At 35.9% G+C, this 15,734-nt stretch overlaps 1 protein-coding gene across 5 annotated transcripts in view; it reads right to left on the bottom strand.

The window, feature by feature from the left end:
- LOC106030871 (potassium voltage-gated channel subfamily KQT member 1-like) overlaps positions 1 to 15,734 on the bottom strand; it is a 529,055-nt gene that overhangs the window by 404,504 nt on the left and 108,817 nt on the right. For all 5 annotated transcript variants that reach the window (XM_066999747.1, XM_066999764.1, XM_066999755.1 and 2 more), the window contains exon 12: positions 15,045 to 15,159. In XM_066999747.1, coding sequence (XP_066855848.1) covers positions 15,045 to 15,159 — 115 coding nt within the window. The remainder of the gene's footprint in view (positions 1 to 15,044; positions 15,160 to 15,734) is intronic.

Raw genomic sequence — 15,734 nt, 5'->3', positions numbered from 1 at the left:
TTATCTATTCTTGCTAGACTTTGGGTGTAGGCACTAACTAATGAAAACCAGAGGAGATAAGTATCAGTAACTTATGAAAAATGCCATTACAGCATGCTAGAAGCAAAACAGTCATGTGAAATGAGAGGAACAGAACTCAATATAGCGTGCAATGACTGTAAGCTTCAGTGCCCACATACTAAGCTTTTTGTACTGTAATGGTCTGATACATTCATTTTGACCCAGAGACCAGAGATAAATTGTCCTAGCAATACAAACAAACAGCTACACAATTAGGACAAAGTTTTTGGAGAACATAGTGATAACATCTAAAAGCATTGTTGGGTGATGGGGAAAAAAAGCCTTGGAGATAGGGGGTTTAATCTGAATAAGCGAGAGTATAATTGCTTCTCCAAATTACAGCGCACTAAAAGAAAAAAAAAACAGACAAGCAACTGGCACTGGTATTTGTTTGGCATCTATTTAAGTGTATCCAACCTGAAAAGTTACTTTAATTGTCCCATTTAGAGTTAATCGAGTTTTGCCTATATAAAGGAAAGATTTTACATGTGCAGCTGTGAAAGTGTCAGAGCTGAGAAATTCCTGAGAAACCATGGGGTTCCAAAGAATTTCTATCACTTACATTTTCTTAAAATAACTTATTAAAATAAAGTTTCCAAGCAGTGAGGTTAACACAGAAGTCAAATGACTGACGTAGTAATTTTATCTATTAGCTTTTACAAACCAGCCCTATTTAAAGGGTCAAACACAGGTGTACACTAGTTGCAATGCAGAACTTCATCTACAACTATGTGTATTACTTCCCAGGCACGGAAATAGAGGTAAGAAGTATTTAACCTAAATCCAGTGTTGATTTGGCAACAAGAATTCAGTTATTGCTTTAAACTTTCCCAAAAACATTATCACTGTAAAAAACAAAGTATGACATAGTTTTAGAAATAAGTGAAACATCAGGCCTAGAATACATTCCTTCAATTTGGGAAGAGTTTCCCCCCAAAAAAAATTAAAATAGCCATAGCTGATGGAAGAAAATCTCCCAAACTGATACTTCGTTTTTGTGAACTCTTTTATACATAAGATAGTTTTATTATGTCTGCTCATTGTAAAATATATAAATTTGAATTTAGTTGAAAATGCAATGAGGGAGATAAATATTTATTGTACTTTTACTGCAGCTGAATGACCAGTAGTCTTGCAGTGTTCACTTAAGGAATGAAACTGGTATTGTTTTTAAATGAATAATGAAATGAAGATGTATACATCACCAATTTATTTATTTATTTATTTTTGAAGAACTTAATTTTCCTTGTAACATTTTTCTTTGAAATCTAGGAAAATACAGAAGAGATTTTGAAAGATATATAATTCAAACATTTAAAAGAAATGTGTCTTTGAACCTTTCACAAATGATCTGCATATATAATTCCATCTCATGTAAGAAGTTTCAATAACTCGATAGTATCATCTGAACTCCAATTTAACACATTGAAAGTAGGCATCCATCTTGCTCTGTTGTATATTATGTTGTAGTACAAAAGGTAGTGTACGAAAAACATTTGAATTTAATGAAAAATTGTTCATATTTCAACAAGGAAAGGGCTTTTCTAGTAATTCCAGAATAAGATTGTCTGGAGGTTAGCAAATAAGATTACAGCTCTGCGTGGTAAATATCAAATTAACACTTAAAAACACGGCAAAAATCTTCATTCATTTATCTTCAGGTAATTGGACAGTCTACCTGTTTTCTAGATAGAAATAAATCAAACTCTGAACTTTCTTGGCTTCAAATCCACTATGAAACACCATAGCCAAATTATGCAATTTAAATTTATTATTGCTATTCTATTTTAGAGTTTATTTTGAAAGTTTTAAAATGTTATTTTCATAAATAATCAATTCTGAAATACAGAAAAATAGCGTTCCCTCACTATACAACTGTTCTCCACATCTGTAATAAAGTTGTCTCTCCTATCTCTACTCTGCGCTGGTGCGGCCTCACCTCAAGTACTGTGTGTAGTTCTGGGCACCACAGTACAAAAAGGACATTAAACTGTTGGAGAGTGTCCAGAGGAGGGCTACGAAGATGGTGAAGGGCCTAGAGGGGAAGACATATGAGGAGTGGCTGAGGTCACTTGGCCTGTTCAGCCTGGAGAAGAGGAGGCTGAGGGGGGACCTCATCACAGTCTACAACTTCCTCGCAAGGGGGAGTGGAGAGGCAGGTGACCTATTCTCCATTATCACCAGGGATAGGACCCCCGGGAACGGTGTTAAGCTGAGGCAGGGGAAGTTTAGGCTGGACATCAGGAAGAGGTTCTTCACCGAAAGGGTGGTTACACACTGGAACAGGCTCCCCAGTGAAGTAGTCACTGCACCAAGCCTGTCTGAATTTAAGAAGAGATTGGACTGTGCACTGAGTCACATGGTCTAAACTTTTGGGCAGACCTGTGCGGTGCCAGGAGATGGACTTGATGATCCTTATGGGTCCCTTCCAACTTGGGATATTTTATGATCTCTCTTCTTCCTCTAATCCACTTATCACAACCTATTAATTAACAACACTGAGCTCCCTTAACCTTTGCTTCCAATTTCTGCATTTTTGTCTGGTTGATACTGCTCCAGAAATAATTTCTGTAGGAGCAACATATTGTTAAACAGTCAACATCACTTCTTAAGAAAGTAGGCTATGGGGATGAAATATTACTCTTCCAAATGGAAGTCACTATTCTGGCTTGCAAGGGTGTGCTGTCAACACAATGCTCAGAAGGACAGCAGTATAACACTCAGATATCAGTAAGGTAAAATTTATACACTCTGCCTTAGTTAGAATGACAGTTTTTCACTCCAGCCCTCCCCTCCATGGCCACAACCTGAACTCCTATGAAAACAAACAGTGTTCTCATTCCTTCAAGTTCTTCTGCACTCTTTCCCTCTAATTGCTTATAGACCCACCAGAATGGTTGAGCTTTTGATTTTATAGCTGCTGATAGCCATGCTTTCTATCACAGGCATAGCTCAGGGAAGCCACTGCAGAAGGAAAAAGGAAGGATGACGAGCGTGTACAATGTCTAAAACATTTTTCTGTTGAATGCTGCCAATAGAAAACATATGGTGCAACGTGGCTTGTGGATGGTGCTAGACCACATCGGGAATGACCTATGCAGTTTAGCTGCAGACATCCTGAAGTACCGTCACTGTGCTTTTCCTTTCCCTCAATGTACTTTACATAAAAGGACACAATGAATGCAACAGATACGTGCCTGTTACTAGAACATGTTTACGCATATACTTCATATATGTAAAACTTGGTCTCATAAAAACCATTAAAGTTGAAACTGTTACAAAACCATAAATGCAAAGTCAAAAGAAAATATATTCTCATTAATTTCTTACTACACCATGGTAAACAACAGAGCCACACTTCTCTGTGCATTGCAAACATCATGTTTTTTCCATCTTTTGTTGCAGGGGTGGGGGGAGGATGGGACTGAGGGGAAGATGCGGGGAAAGAGAAAGCAGTATGTGTTGTTTGGCACTATTTCATTTTCTCTAACAATAAGAACCTGAAGTGATCTGGTAAGAAGGGTTGTACAGGGTCATCCTCATAAGAGGACATACTCAATGTTACACTCTTCAAACTTTTACCACAGATGCATGTAAATGCAGTTACCTACTGTCAAGTGTCATGCAGCTCTAAGAGCATAACAACGTGCAGTGTAATATGAATCTTTAACTGAAAACCTCAACATATTTTGAAACCTAAACAAAACCTTTAGAAAATGATTCCTCCCTTCACTAACTTTATCCTCATACATACAGACAAAACATGACAACAAAGACTGTGAGTCCAGCCATTTCTCTTCACATCCTTTTCAAAAACATTAGACAAATTAATCAGTTGCATTATTTCCATTCTCTACCCTGCTACTGAGATTCACATTAATAATTTGAGTATATCAAACGTGAGTCTTTTACTCAAAAAAGATACATCCTTTGCAACTTGTTTTTTACACAAGACAGAAATTCTCAACCATGTATCTCAGGATCATATGACGAAAAATTCTATCCCTACTGTAAAATCCTGTGATATGATTAGAAAACTTATGAAGAATTTAATGATATGCAACATCTTTTTTGTCAGAGCTTCTGTTACCAAAACAACTTTTTCACTTCAGACTTTTCCATCAGATTGAAACCATTGGTTGCAGAGGCTTACATGATACATGCACTTAGTTATATTTTGACAACCTTCAGTGGGCTGTTACACTACAGTCTGTTTTCCAGAAAGGAAAGTATAAACACAATAACAAGTTCAGTCATTGGAGGTTGGTTAAGTTTCTCATTAAACTGATGTTCAAGTACATCTAGCATTTTTCCTTAGCATGGCAACTTGCCAGCTAAACACTGGAGAAATTCAGACACTTATAAATTAAGTTCATAAGTAAGTTTGTTGAAGTGACAAATCATATTTCAGAAAGAAACGGGAGTTTCTGTCTCTCATTGTGTTATAGTATAGTGCCCTCCACTGGCCAAATGTCTTCACTTAAAAATAAAAGTAGTAAGTCTGAAAAGTTACCCTTCAGGCTTAAAAAAAAAAAGCCAAAACAACAACAAAAAGAAAAGCAAGGTCAATTCCTGAGAAAACTACATAATGGAATAAATTTATACTAATGCCAGCCTTGCTTTCATATTACTTGCTAATAAAGTGCTTTGAGGTTGAAATAGATCCTCAAATAGCCCTTTTAGAGAGTTCAAAATTAAAAAAGATGATACAAAAATAGGAAGTACTAAAGAGTATAACTTAACATCAAGTTTTATAATGGTAAGAAGCATACAACCATATCAGTAATTACTACTGTCAGCTGAATTTTCATTATTCTACCTTTTCCGGTTCAGAAATGTCAGACCACCACCCAAATTTCTCTTTGAAGTAATTAATAATGCAGTGGACAGAACTAGTTGCATCATTACTACCTATATTGTATGTACCTGAGAAGGAGGATTGATAAGTGTCAACAGCGCAATGAGGGAGCTGGAAACAAGATATAAATGTCCTATCTTCATTGTTACTGTGGATTGCCCACCTACAAATTTTTCATCTCTCCCCTTCACTTCATCTCTGTTTCAAAAACATGGATGAAATGTAAATGTGGTGAAGGTAGGCAAACTATAACAAATCCAGGAATATTCTGCACTCTGATTGAGCTTGCTGCTGACATTTAGCCAGCTCCTTTTGGGTGATTTTACCCCTTATAAAACCATTCCCTTTAGCAGCTAGTTGATAGCCACTATTGCTTCACAACTTTCTCAGTAACAATACAGGCAATATTTATATGATATTAAAAGTGCCCAATCACACTTTCAAAAATGAAGCAATATTTTAAGATAATCAATGAACATTTACAAAAGGACAACAAGTGGCACAATGGATCCAGTTGATGATTAAGTACCCTAGCTGTTCCATTCTATCTCAGTAATAACAGCTTTATAACTAATACCTTTTAGTAGATTCAATTATCCTACACAATATTACTATCATTACTAGATTTGATAGTATTCAGTGTGATAGATTTGTTGCTGATAACATGAACTGTTTCTGTAGTTACACTGAAAGTGACAACTATATAAGGAAGTTGTGATAAAAACACAAAGCTAAATGGTATTTGCACAAATAAACTAAGAACTCGGTAAGACTTGAAATGTGCTTTGTGTCAAGTTATACACGGTGGGATTTTCAAACAGAGCCAAAGAAGAATAACAAGAAAATATTCTTAGTCCCTGATAAAAACCTTCACTGCCATCTACAGATGGAGAGAACTACTAGAAGACTGAAATAAAGCTGAAAGATGGACAAAACACCTTTCTTTTCAAGCACTGATCAATAACTTATAAAGTTATGTATAGCACCTTTTTATTTGAGCACTTCTAATGTAAGCTTTAAAACCTATCATAAGTTTTATAGCTTGTTCCATTCACTTTGTATAAAATTTCTGTTAGTGGGCAATGGAGAAAGCCACTCATTTTTCCTATCTGTCAATCCTATGATAAATCGATCACTTCCAATAGAATAAACAAACCACTGTTCCTGAATCTGTTAAATGCCAAGACTAAGTATGGAGCACCTTCCTTTGACTATAGCTCTGTGGATTACAAACAGAGGTGGTATTTTCCACTTCACTGAAAAAAAGTTTGAAGTGCCCCCTCATCCCTGTAGATCCCATTTCTGGTGAAGTGGGGAGCAGCTTCATGCTCTGTTCTTCCAGGTAACCCAGAACAAACACAAACAGAGATGGAAGAGTACCTTTGCCCTCAGTTAAGCCTCAGTCCTCACAGAAGGTTCTGTTCCTCAGTGAAGATTCATTTGCCTATTTTGCCTCCTTTTGTATCAGGATTCAGCAATCCTGAAACAAAGTCATTCTCCTCCTTGGAGTCTCAGTTTTCCCTACTTGAATGGAGTGCTACACTGCAGGCCTTGAGGCTTTGCAACTATTGCCTTATCTAAGACCTATCTTTTCCACTCCTCTTCAGGGTTCTTCTATAGTTTTTGGCGATCAGCCCTTTCCTCTTTCTTTTTTTTTAAAAAAAAAAAAAAAAAGATATTCCCACTTCTTCTGATTGTGCAACAACCACATTCTGAAGTTGGTTTGTTCTGCTAATCATTTTGCAGATAAAATCTCTCGCACACAATCTAAAAGCTGTTTTTCATGCTACGACCTTAAAAGTAAAAAAAAAAGGGGGGGGGGGGGAAGTGGGGAACAATGGATATCTGATCACTTCAACATTCAGATCTCTATTTATGCTTCTATCACATCATTTCAAGACTTCAAACTGAAACAGTGAACCATGTTCACAGCCAGATTACGTACAGATTAATTTATAGGAACATAGCAGAAGTACATAAACACTTTTTAAGCTTTTGCATAGAATTATTTTGGCTAGTATTGTATTAAACCCACCGTTCCCTAATGTGATTTGACTCTGTTATTTACAGGGCCTCAGAAAGAATAGCAACTGTTGGTCTCACTCTCAATCCATGAAAAGTAATTAAGACCCCACTTTCCCGTTGGGAACAGGTGTAACTATCACTTCCCTGGCAGCCTGTTCCAGCTGAAGAGTTATTACTACAGCTGTTCAGCTGACGGCAATTACCACTGACGATGGTCATTGTATGAGGATCTCACCTTCTAAAGGTTTCCTCCCAAGAGAGCTGACGTGATGACTGCTGAACTGCAGCATTACGCTGCTTTCTGCTAAAAGAGACCAACTGACATTTACCTTTACGTGACCTTAGTGAGCTACAAAACGCATACTCAACCACAGTTGCTTACCCATGCTGACATACAGAATTTTTAACTTTTGCTTTTCCTTACAGCATTAAGAGCTTTAAACACCACAGTTTTAAACCACAGAACTCTGAAAAACAAAAACAGGATGTCTGCTGTTAAAACTGGTGCTGTGTATATTCTTCTTGAGACTGTGCTATCTGGGACCAGCTTGGTGTAATCTTTCAATGCAGTCTATTGGCCAAATTCCCTTTCCTGCTGGAAGGGTAACTCTGGTGTGCATCACAGAAAATATTTTCATGATCAAGGGTTGTTGTCATCACAATCAGCATAACATGAAGACCAGCTGGAGGCATAAAAAGTTCAACACTGAGAAAGTTATAATCACTGGTCTCCTTCACTCTTGCAAAGTTCCAGTACAGTGAAGGAGAGTCCAGAAAGAGACAAATATCATTTGCAAAACTTCATCTTAGTAACAACAATAACAAAAAAAAGAATGAATCACATATAGTGGATGCTCTCCCAGACTCAAAAGAAGGTACGCACCGCTCCTTAGTAAAGCATACCACGTCTCTGATGATGGCAGAACCTTTGCTCCTTCTGTTCCAGAATCTCTTTTCAGTCTTGAATAATCAACAGACACTGGATTTACTGCATGTGACAACTCCAGTTAGTAGTGGAATGCACAAATTAATAGCCCCTGCCTCTAGTTTATTATATTTTGAAACACAGAATCAAGAGCCAACAGAATTTGTTCCTTCGTATAGACAAACACGTAGCAAGGAAAACAAAAGGAACAAGCAGAAGACTCAAAAACATATGAAAGAGGATGCCTCAACAACTTCCACATTAAGGCTTCATATCCTAAGTCACCCTACAGGCTTTATGTTGGAAGCAGTGGTGTTTTGTGTCACAGTTCAGTTCTGTCCTGGGGAGGGTTCCTTCCCAGCCAAATGAACTCTGAATTGCCACAGGCTACACCCTCATAGCTGCATGCCCCTTAATCAGAGGTAACTTACAGTCGTAGGCTGTGCTCTCCCTTCCAAGATCTACTTACATGCTACCCTGTATTCTGTTTATACAAATGCCTGTTGCAACTTTCACAGGATCTCAGCAACCTGCTCACTTGGACCCATTATTTTAGCCTCTACTACTCCTACTTCTTCCTCAAGGAGTTCTGATTCTGCAAAAGTACCTGTTAGTACAGATCTACAGGACTTGTAGTTGATGATCTCGTTGTCTATCAAGCAACATATCCATCCCCAAAGACTGTGTCACTTAACACAGGTAAAACACATCTCTGCAATTTAATTTCTGGTTTGAACTGGGGTTGGTTTAAATGACAGCTTAAGTGGCTGCCCTTAAATGTTCAAACTAGGAAGAACTAGAAATCCACTAGGGTTTGTCTCTGCTCTCCTTCTGATGCATTTTTCTCCTCCTTTCTTACCTTTGTCACATACCAAACTCATATGTATAATAGGTTTTATTTGCATTTTTGATGCTTGTAGATATAGATTAAAAATTAGCAATCTTACAGTTTACTCACTTTACAGAGCTCAGTATTATCAGCTCTTTCCTCAGAGACCTTGTGATACACAAGATGGGCTGCATCAGACAGGTAAAAGAGGTAAAAGTCCTGCCAAAAATGGATAAGAAACTTAAACAGAAATCACAGTTTGCCACTTGTTTAGTGCCATTTGGAACTCTCTCTTGCCTTCTTCATTAGTAAGTAACCCGTTACAATGATATAGGAATTTGCCATGTATACCATTTTTACAAACAGGCCTAATTCTATACTAGGCCCTCTGTCTTTGTCACATGCATGTACATACAATAGGAAATTAGGAAGAAATAGAGGCCTCAAGATATAATGTCACAGAGAAAGAAGCAGCACCATAAATTATGTTTAGTCAAGCTGGAAGAAGGATTCTTTTTTGAATTGATTTTACAACTTCTGCCAAAATAATCAGGTGATGTAAAGAAAGTGCCAAGGTTAGCAAGAAAAAGCAGTGATAAAAATTAACTTTTCAGCTCCATAAATAACATTCACAAGATTTAGACCTCAAAACCTTTTCTGATGTAGAATTTAATCTAGAAACATAAAGACCAAACAAGTATGCTGTAATAAGTCAAATATAATCTTTTTTTTTTCTCCTACATTTAGAGCACAGACAGAACATCATTTTGTAGTGTCTCTGTGCAGTGATGGAGTCATCTTCTAACTGCTCAACAGAGAATGAAAAATTGAGTGGCTAAGTATATTATAGGCAATAAGGTAGCTTAAGCACTTGTTAAAAACAGAAGAGTCTACTACTCATCAACAAATTGAAATTAAACAAATCTGACAGCATTTATGATTAAATAAATATGTTCATATCTAGCAACATCATTTTGATTTCCACTTTGTACAACACAGATGCAGCCAGTATAAATCAATATAGCTCTGCTGAGGTCAACAATTACATGAGGATTTTATCCAAGAGCCTGGGCCAGAAATCTTCAGCAAAAACTTCAGACAACCACAGAATTATATATTAAATATGATGGTTTCATTCCCTGGCTCAGGGAATTTTGTGTTTTTCCACATTTTTGCCCAGATCACTGGAAACTGAAACATCATGTGAACCACTCAAAGCAAATGGATTTCTACAAAAAGACAGCTCTTACTTGAGCTCTGTTTTTAAGTTTGCTATTTTATTTTATTTTTATTGACACTTCCCACCTTCTAGCAGGACAGCATACCTTGTCTAAGCTTGCACAGATCACTAACACGAGAATTCCAATACTGGATGTATTAACTGCTTAAACCTGGGCAGTACTGCAACCAACTGAACTGCTTTGCTTTCACTTAAGATGCATTCTCAAATGGCAGTATCACCACTTTCCAACCAGCCTGAAAACCAAATTAGTGTGAGACTAATGCACATGCATTAAAAAATACATTTGTAGACTTGATATTTCATGTTTAATAATCAAAATATCAGCTTAGAAAATTAAAAAAAAGTTACAGGTTTTGGAATAAACGTATACAGTGAGATTTATTTTGTAACTTATACGCTTGTTTGAAGGCAAGGAGAACTTCACCATTTGGCAGCTTGACCTCACAAAGAAGCATCTCATGTGAAATCGTCATCATTGCAGCATACTGTCAGTAACTGTTGTATGAAAGCCATGTTTTCACATACTTTGCAAACTGAGAAGGTTCACTGCATATACACCTTTGGCTGAATTCTACTGTCGGAAGAATTTTTGCCTAGTTCACTGACTGCATTGTGACTCTAGGATCAGAATTTGTCTTGCTGACGATCAAATGCATGTTATTCTTGAATGAAATCAAACCACTTTTATCACATAAACCATTCCAAAGGAGGGAAAAGAAAAAAAAAAAAAAAACGCATTCCATCATTCCAGAGCATGAAACGATGTCTACATGAGAAAACAAAATAACTGTTTTATCCTACTTGTTTACATGGTTAGAATAAAGCGGAGCTTTTAATAGGAAAAAATATGTATTCCTCCATTATGAATTCCAAGGCATGTTAGTTTAGGTATAATATAACTAAGTGCAAAGCAAAAGCCATGCTGATTTAGAAAGCTTGCACACATGATGACTTACCTGCTTATACTTCTGCTAAAAGACAAGACAAATAAGCACACTAAGTATAACTAATACTCAAGTAGGAGGTAAGTGCATATTTGGCAAATACAGGGTTAATACTTATTATCTTACTTAATGTTTTAGAAATGACAGTAAAAATAAAATAGTTGTGTTCTGTGCTTCTTCAATAAAGTTCACAATATAAATGAGAAATTAGATGCTACATTTTTATTAATCAAGACTCCTCTTGATTTAATGCAACCTTGTTTCAGCAAAATACTAAATAGAATTACAGACGTATAAACTAAAATTACCAATGATAAAGGTAAAAACTAGCATGTTTGATTTTAGAAGTACAAAACTACATGAAATGGTAATTTGGCTTCACATTTAGATATATTTATATCTGGATCTGCATCTGTATCTGTGTACCTAACTTTTGACATGTTTTTCTATACACTTAAAGTTCATTATGGGTATTCAGAAGTTGAAATTCATACATATATGTAATGACTCTTAGAATTTAATAATCATTAATGTACCAATATTTATTTGCAGGCTCATTCTGTTTATATTTTTATGATGTTCACATGAAGAGGAATTAATGAATTGACAGTATATTACTTTAAACTCTGAAACACATTACTTGAAAATACTCCATGTATTTAAATCTTTTCTTTCATATATTTGGTTAGCTTTCTACTATTCCTTTCCTTATTTTACACAAAATAAACAAAAAAGAGAAATACATTCTAACTCTAACATGAGCTAGAAATGCAAGCAGTTTGCAAGATGCACTGTACAGAATAACACAAAATACCACCGATTTTTCTTGTACTAAATAGAAAAAATGATTGTTTCTTTCCAAATTTAAAATTCTTTGCTTGCAGTGAGCCGACTTTAAAATGCACAATTTGAATGCAACAATTCATAATTCTCTGATTTAGACTAAAATACCATGTTGTGAAATTACAAGCACCAGGATATCATGCATAAAAGCACAGTATAATTACCATAGATTTAATAGACATATAATCTCTATGAGTTACCTGCACAGAAAGTAATCATATGAAGAAAAAAAAAAATAAATGCAAAAAGCAATCACACTACAGATTGGAGCAACATCACTTTTAAATTTGTCTTGAATACTGCTGTCAATAATTATCTTTGTCTGAAGACAAGCAACAATCTTTGTTCCCTAAAATATCCTCCAGCATAGCTGGGATATTACCAGGACCCCTGAGAAGAGTTGTCACAAATCCTGGTAATCAGTTCATGACATTTCTACCCCTCATCCTCAGTGCTTTCCTACTAGACTTCAAACACACTTTTGTGTCTCAGAAAATTATTATATTAATTCGCAGCCAACAATGACAAAACACACTCATTAAGAGCAAGACTTATAAACAGCATACCCCATTTCATTTGCCCTCTTTTCTGTCCTGTGTACCTAAGACTGTCTCTCACATATAGGCAAATGCAGTTGGTTTAATCCACTGCATTTGCACAGGAGGTCAGAGAACATAAGACAGGAGTCCTGACATTGTACCATAACTAGCAAGCACAGTCCTGTGTTCCAGTCAGGATCAATAGGAGCATTACAGGTGTCAACCAAATTTAAGGAACCCTCTGTCATCAGGTCACCTCCCATACCTGACATCTTAGTTGCTGGGAGTGAAGAAACTTAAGAAGATATCATTAAAATAATAACAAAATAAAAGCACAAAAATTTTAACAGTTTTATAACCTTTCTTCTGTTCTCCAGGAAATACAAATTTCAATGCTTCCTTTACATCTAGATGTATCTTCTTAGATAAAAACAGGCTACATTCTATTTTGCCTCTCATGTGAAGTTGTATGGTGACCAGCTTACATAGGCTGTATGTAGGCCACCAGGATAATTTGTCTGCATACAGCTTACTCTTAACTGCTCCGTTCCTCTAAGTTCCCCTGGAAGCATGCTGCATTAATTGTTCTGGCATCCTGCTCCTAAACACCTTCTCTCTGGGGGACAAGCCCTTCAGCCTTTCTCAGACTGGAAATAAATCTACTGAATTTTAACCTGATGACAAGCATGCCATAAAGCAAACTTTGGTCACTTCTTGTGGTGAAGAAAGCTTTCACCATATGTCCATCCTGTGGAACTAATATGGAATAGCTTAAAAAATAGATAAATCTTATAATCTAGTCCTCAGTGGATAGTTTCAGTAGGAAATTCAAATGTATAAAAACTGAAAAAAAATAAATAAATAGAATTAATAGTGTGTGAAACTTTTCTCTCTTAAATCTGTAGACTACCCTTTTCTGAATACCAGAGCTACCGCTGCAAATTAAGAATAAACAGTACACAGCAATAGAATGTAATGCCATTTCCATGCAAAACAGTTTCCTCTGTCATTGCTGATGTTCTTGATCCTGTCTTGCTGGCATGAGAACATAAAAATATGCTTTAAAATTTTGTTTTCCAAATATTTTTTTTTCAAGCTTTTTTTTTGATTCATAAAGCCTTAAAAATTTTCCTTTGGATATGAAATCACTCAACTGACATAACTGTTTTTTTACAATATCCTCAAGAATCTTCCACCAACTCTATGGCTAAACCCTGCTGACCTCTGTTTTCAAAAACAAATCCAGCACCTTTAACTTAGTGGTCTGAAGCCAAAATAACAGTTCACAACATGTACTGGTTCTCCTATAAAGTGCTTGCAAATGTCTTTAATCGCTCTGTCTTGCCCCACACACTGCTCTGAATTCCAACTCCATTCTTCTTATAAATGTTTCATTTTCCTATCATACAGTAAGAATCAAATGAAACAGGTCGGCAAGTTTAGTGCATTACATTTTTGTCCTGCATTTTTTAACTAATTTTAATATGCTATTTTTTTTTTGTTAGATTGACAAATATATTGTACATTTATTTCTTATTTTTCTTTTGGGCAACTTTGAACTAAAATAACATTAACATTTTCCAGCAGCAGAGTATCCTTCAACTTGTTAGCCCAGTAATAGCTGGAACATATGCATGAATCTGACACAAGATTTTACCTCCCACTGGAGGGACAGATGTGCAAGATCTTTTCCAACATTCTATCTGAAAGAACTCAATAAAAGCTTATCTTAATATTTAAAAAGTAATATTATATTCAAGCATTTACTGGAAGGTTTTCCCAATGACATTTCCATGCTCTTTTGCAAGTGTAAACTCTGGCAAGTTTTTTAATCAACATTAATATAACATCTGAACAATAACTAGACCTTCACAAAGTTGTGTCAGCTTTACTGTGTCTTTAGGGCATACATTATGGCTAACACAAGTTCTATTCACCAGCATTGTTTGCATCAGTTTCTGCATATAAGATAAAGCCTGAAAATGATATCTGGATGCACTGGTCCATCCAGGCCTTGCTGTACTGCTCCACTTCACGTTTGAAATACTCCAGATTCTCTGTCCCCTAGTAGCTCTATCCTCTGTATATTGCACAGAAAAAAAACATCAAGGTTACTCAAGATCCCATCAAAACACAAACAGAGGAGTTCTGCATGCAGATACTAACATACTTATTTCAAGAAACAGTGCCATAAGCATTTCCCAAATCTGAGACGAGCAACCTAGAAGTTCACTCAACAGTTACAGCAAACTCACTGGTAATGGGGACATTTTGTTCTGGTCAATCCAGACATGATCAGTATCCTTAATAATTCAACTTTCGTATTTTTCCAACATAATTTCCTTACAATATTACACATAATGTAGCCTTTACATTTTCAGGTTATATTTATGCATAAATATTTAATTTATGTTTCCAATAAATTTATAGATTAAACATACTAGGAGCACTTCAGAATTCTACAAAGCATAAGCCTCTCTGTGAAACACAGCATGAGAAAATGTTTTCTGCCTTAAAAAAAAAAAAAAAAAAAAAAAATAGACACCAAGACTGTAAGCCACCCATTGTATGGCAATTCTTCTCTTTCCAAACATCTGACTACTTCCAATAAGCTTAAAGCTAAGCATATTATAGGAAACATTCACATACAGTTACTTAACTCATAATCACTTAGTGCAGTCAAAGTCCAGTCAAAGAACACTACTTTTATGCAGTGACAAATACAATGCGAATACAAATGCACTTTATTATCAATTAAAAAGCTACTGTTCCACTTACTGTGCCACATCAGATACAGCTGGCAGTGGTGACTCTTCTGTTATAAGGTCAATGTCAACAGTGAAGCTGTTGGCTTGTGACATTTCTTGGGTGTTCCCTTCTAAACGTCTTTTCACTGCACAAATAATTCAAAGAGATCATAATACATTAGGTTGTCACTATATATAAACTATTTCCCTTATGACATTGTACAGTAAATTAGAGAAATGGTTCTAATATGTCACATGGCTTTTTTTCGTCACAATCACTGAAATCAATGCCTAACATATGCCATACAAAAATACATCAGTGCACATATACAGTTCAAATACACAGAAACCTCTTACAAAACAAGCTTTTCTTCTTGAGAGCTACCTACTAGTAAGCAGAATTTCACCTTATCTTTCTTCAATTTGGACATGCCAATAGATGGAAATATTCAGACTTTCTGCAGTTAATACCACCTGATATGTATGCTTAAATTTCTCTAAAATCCTTCTTTAAACTTACTGTTTTCATCATTTAACTGCATTTTGTATTGAGTACTTTATTTGATCACTGTATTCATCCCTGTTCAAAAATTCTTACAGGCTAAAGCCTCAGGTGTTTGAACTCAGGAAACTCAACAGGGTAACTACAATGGATTACAAAGATGGTACTGCCCCTTTGAACATACTGCTTATGTTCAAAGCAGAGGAAAGCTACAAATTT

The sequence above is a fragment of the Anser cygnoides genome, chromosome 1 (genome assembly GCF_040182565.1).
Source record: "Anser cygnoides isolate HZ-2024a breed goose chromosome 1, Taihu_goose_T2T_genome, whole genome shotgun sequence".
Classification (NCBI taxonomy): Eukaryota; Metazoa; Chordata; class Aves; order Anseriformes; family Anatidae; genus Anser; species Anser cygnoides.
This window is presented reverse-complemented; position numbering and strand designations above follow the sequence as displayed.